Here is a 1,836-nt window from a genome sequence, read left to right as displayed (position 1 = left end):
ACATCTTTGAACAGAATAAGAGTTTTTAGAATATGAACTCTGTAAGTTGCAGATTAGAGAAGAAGGAAGTGTTAATAGAACTTTATTGAAGGGAAGAAAGGCTAAGGTTTACAATATAATCTGAAAAGCATAAAACTAACTAAAACAAGAGTAGGCTATATATACATAGCCAATAACCTAAAGGTCCATAAACTAAAGGCCCAATAACATATGGGCTAACATCCCCCCTCAAACTCACAATGCAACAGCAATAAGCATTGAGAGTTTGTCACACAAAAAACGAAATCGAGATGCCGACTGAGCCTTCGTAAAAAGGTCAGCAATCTGCAAAGACGATGGAACAAAAGGAAGCGATATGGTCCCGAGCTGTAAATGATGACGGGTGAAGTGACAATCAATCTCAATGTGCTTCGTACGCTCATGGAAGACAGAATTCTTTGCAATTTGTACCGCACTTTTGTTATCACAATGCAGGGGAGTAGGCATAGAAATGTGAACCCCCATATCTGCAAGAAGCCAACGTAACCAAATAATCTCACATGTAGTCACAGCCATAGCACGATACTCAGCCTCCGTGGAAGATCTAGAGACAACATCTTGTTTCTTGCTCTTCCACGAGATTAAAGAGTCTCCAAGAAACACACAAAAACCAGTGGTGGATTTACGATCATTGCGATCTCCATCCCAATCAGCATCACTATAGGCTCGCAACTCGAGAGATGACGTCGAGGGAAACAAGAGATTCTGAAACTGAGTGCCACGAAGATACCTTAGAATACGAAGTACAGCTCCCCAGTGCACAGAAGTAGGAGCAGTAACAAACTGGCTAACAACATGAACTGCATGTGCTATATCTGGACGAGTAACCGTAAGGTAAACCAAACTACCCACAATAGTCCGATAAAGACTCGGATCTGATAATGGAACACCATCACTAGGAGAGTAACGTGCATTGATTTCAAGGGGAGTATCTACAGTCCTGTTGTCAGAAAGACGCGCCCGTGTAAACAAGTCAGATATATACTTAGTCTGAGAAAGAAGATACCCTTTCTTAGACTGAGCCACCTCAATACCCAGAAAATAACGCAGCAAGCCCAAGTCCTTCATTGCAAATCGATGACCCAAATCATGCTTCAATAACTCAATACCACTATGATCATCACCAGTAATAATCATATCATCTACATATAAGGACAATAGAATTCGCCCTGCACTTGTACATCTAACAAACAATGCTGAATCATGGTTACTCGGGACAAATCCAAGGGAAGTAATAACAGTGGAGAATTTCTCAAACCAAGCACGAGGGGCTTGTTTGAGACCATATAAAGCTTTTCGAAGCCGACAAACTTCACCTGGCTGGTGGTCAATACCTGGGGGAGGAGTCATATAAACTTCCGCGTGGAGATCACCATTCAAAAAAGCATTCTTGACATCCATCTGAAATATCTTCCACTGTCGAACGGATGCAACAGCAATCATAGTGCGAACAGTCGTCATCTTTGCTACGGGGGAAAAAGTCTCCTCATAATCCATACCATATTGTTGTGAATACCCTTTTGCCACAAGTCTTGCCTTGTATCGCTCAACAGACCCATCAGATTTTGTTTTTATCTTATACACCCATCGACAACCAATCGCATGCTTACCAGGTGGGAGAGTAACCAAATCCCATGTATGTGTATGATGAAGAGCAGCAAGTTCCTCAGCCATAGCATTCTGCCAAAGAGGATCAGACACAGCCTCTCTATACGACTCAGGTTCAGACAAATGATGTATGTTTGCAATAAAGGAAGCAAATGAGGCTGAATATGTAGAATAGTGAAAATCTGGCAG

The 1,836-nt window shown here is 41.8% G+C and overlaps 1 protein-coding gene across 1 annotated transcript; it reads right to left on the bottom strand.

Annotated features, from left to right (window-relative positions):
- Positions 1 to 402: 402 nt before the first annotated feature.
- LOC124900086 (uncharacterized mitochondrial protein AtMg00810-like) lies at positions 403 to 1,431 on the bottom strand (the record flags this gene model as incomplete). The annotated part of the gene is made up of 1 exon (XM_047415354.1): positions 403 to 1,431. A coding segment is annotated over one exon (1,029 nt), but the record flags the coding sequence as incomplete, so codon positions are not given.
- Positions 1,432 to 1,836: the final 405 nt, after the last annotated feature.

The sequence above is a fragment of the Capsicum annuum genome, chromosome 7, assembly GCF_002878395.1.
Source record: "Capsicum annuum cultivar UCD-10X-F1 chromosome 7, UCD10Xv1.1, whole genome shotgun sequence".
Taxonomy (NCBI): domain Eukaryota; kingdom Viridiplantae; phylum Streptophyta; class Magnoliopsida; order Solanales; family Solanaceae; genus Capsicum; species Capsicum annuum.
This window is presented reverse-complemented; position numbering and strand designations above follow the sequence as displayed.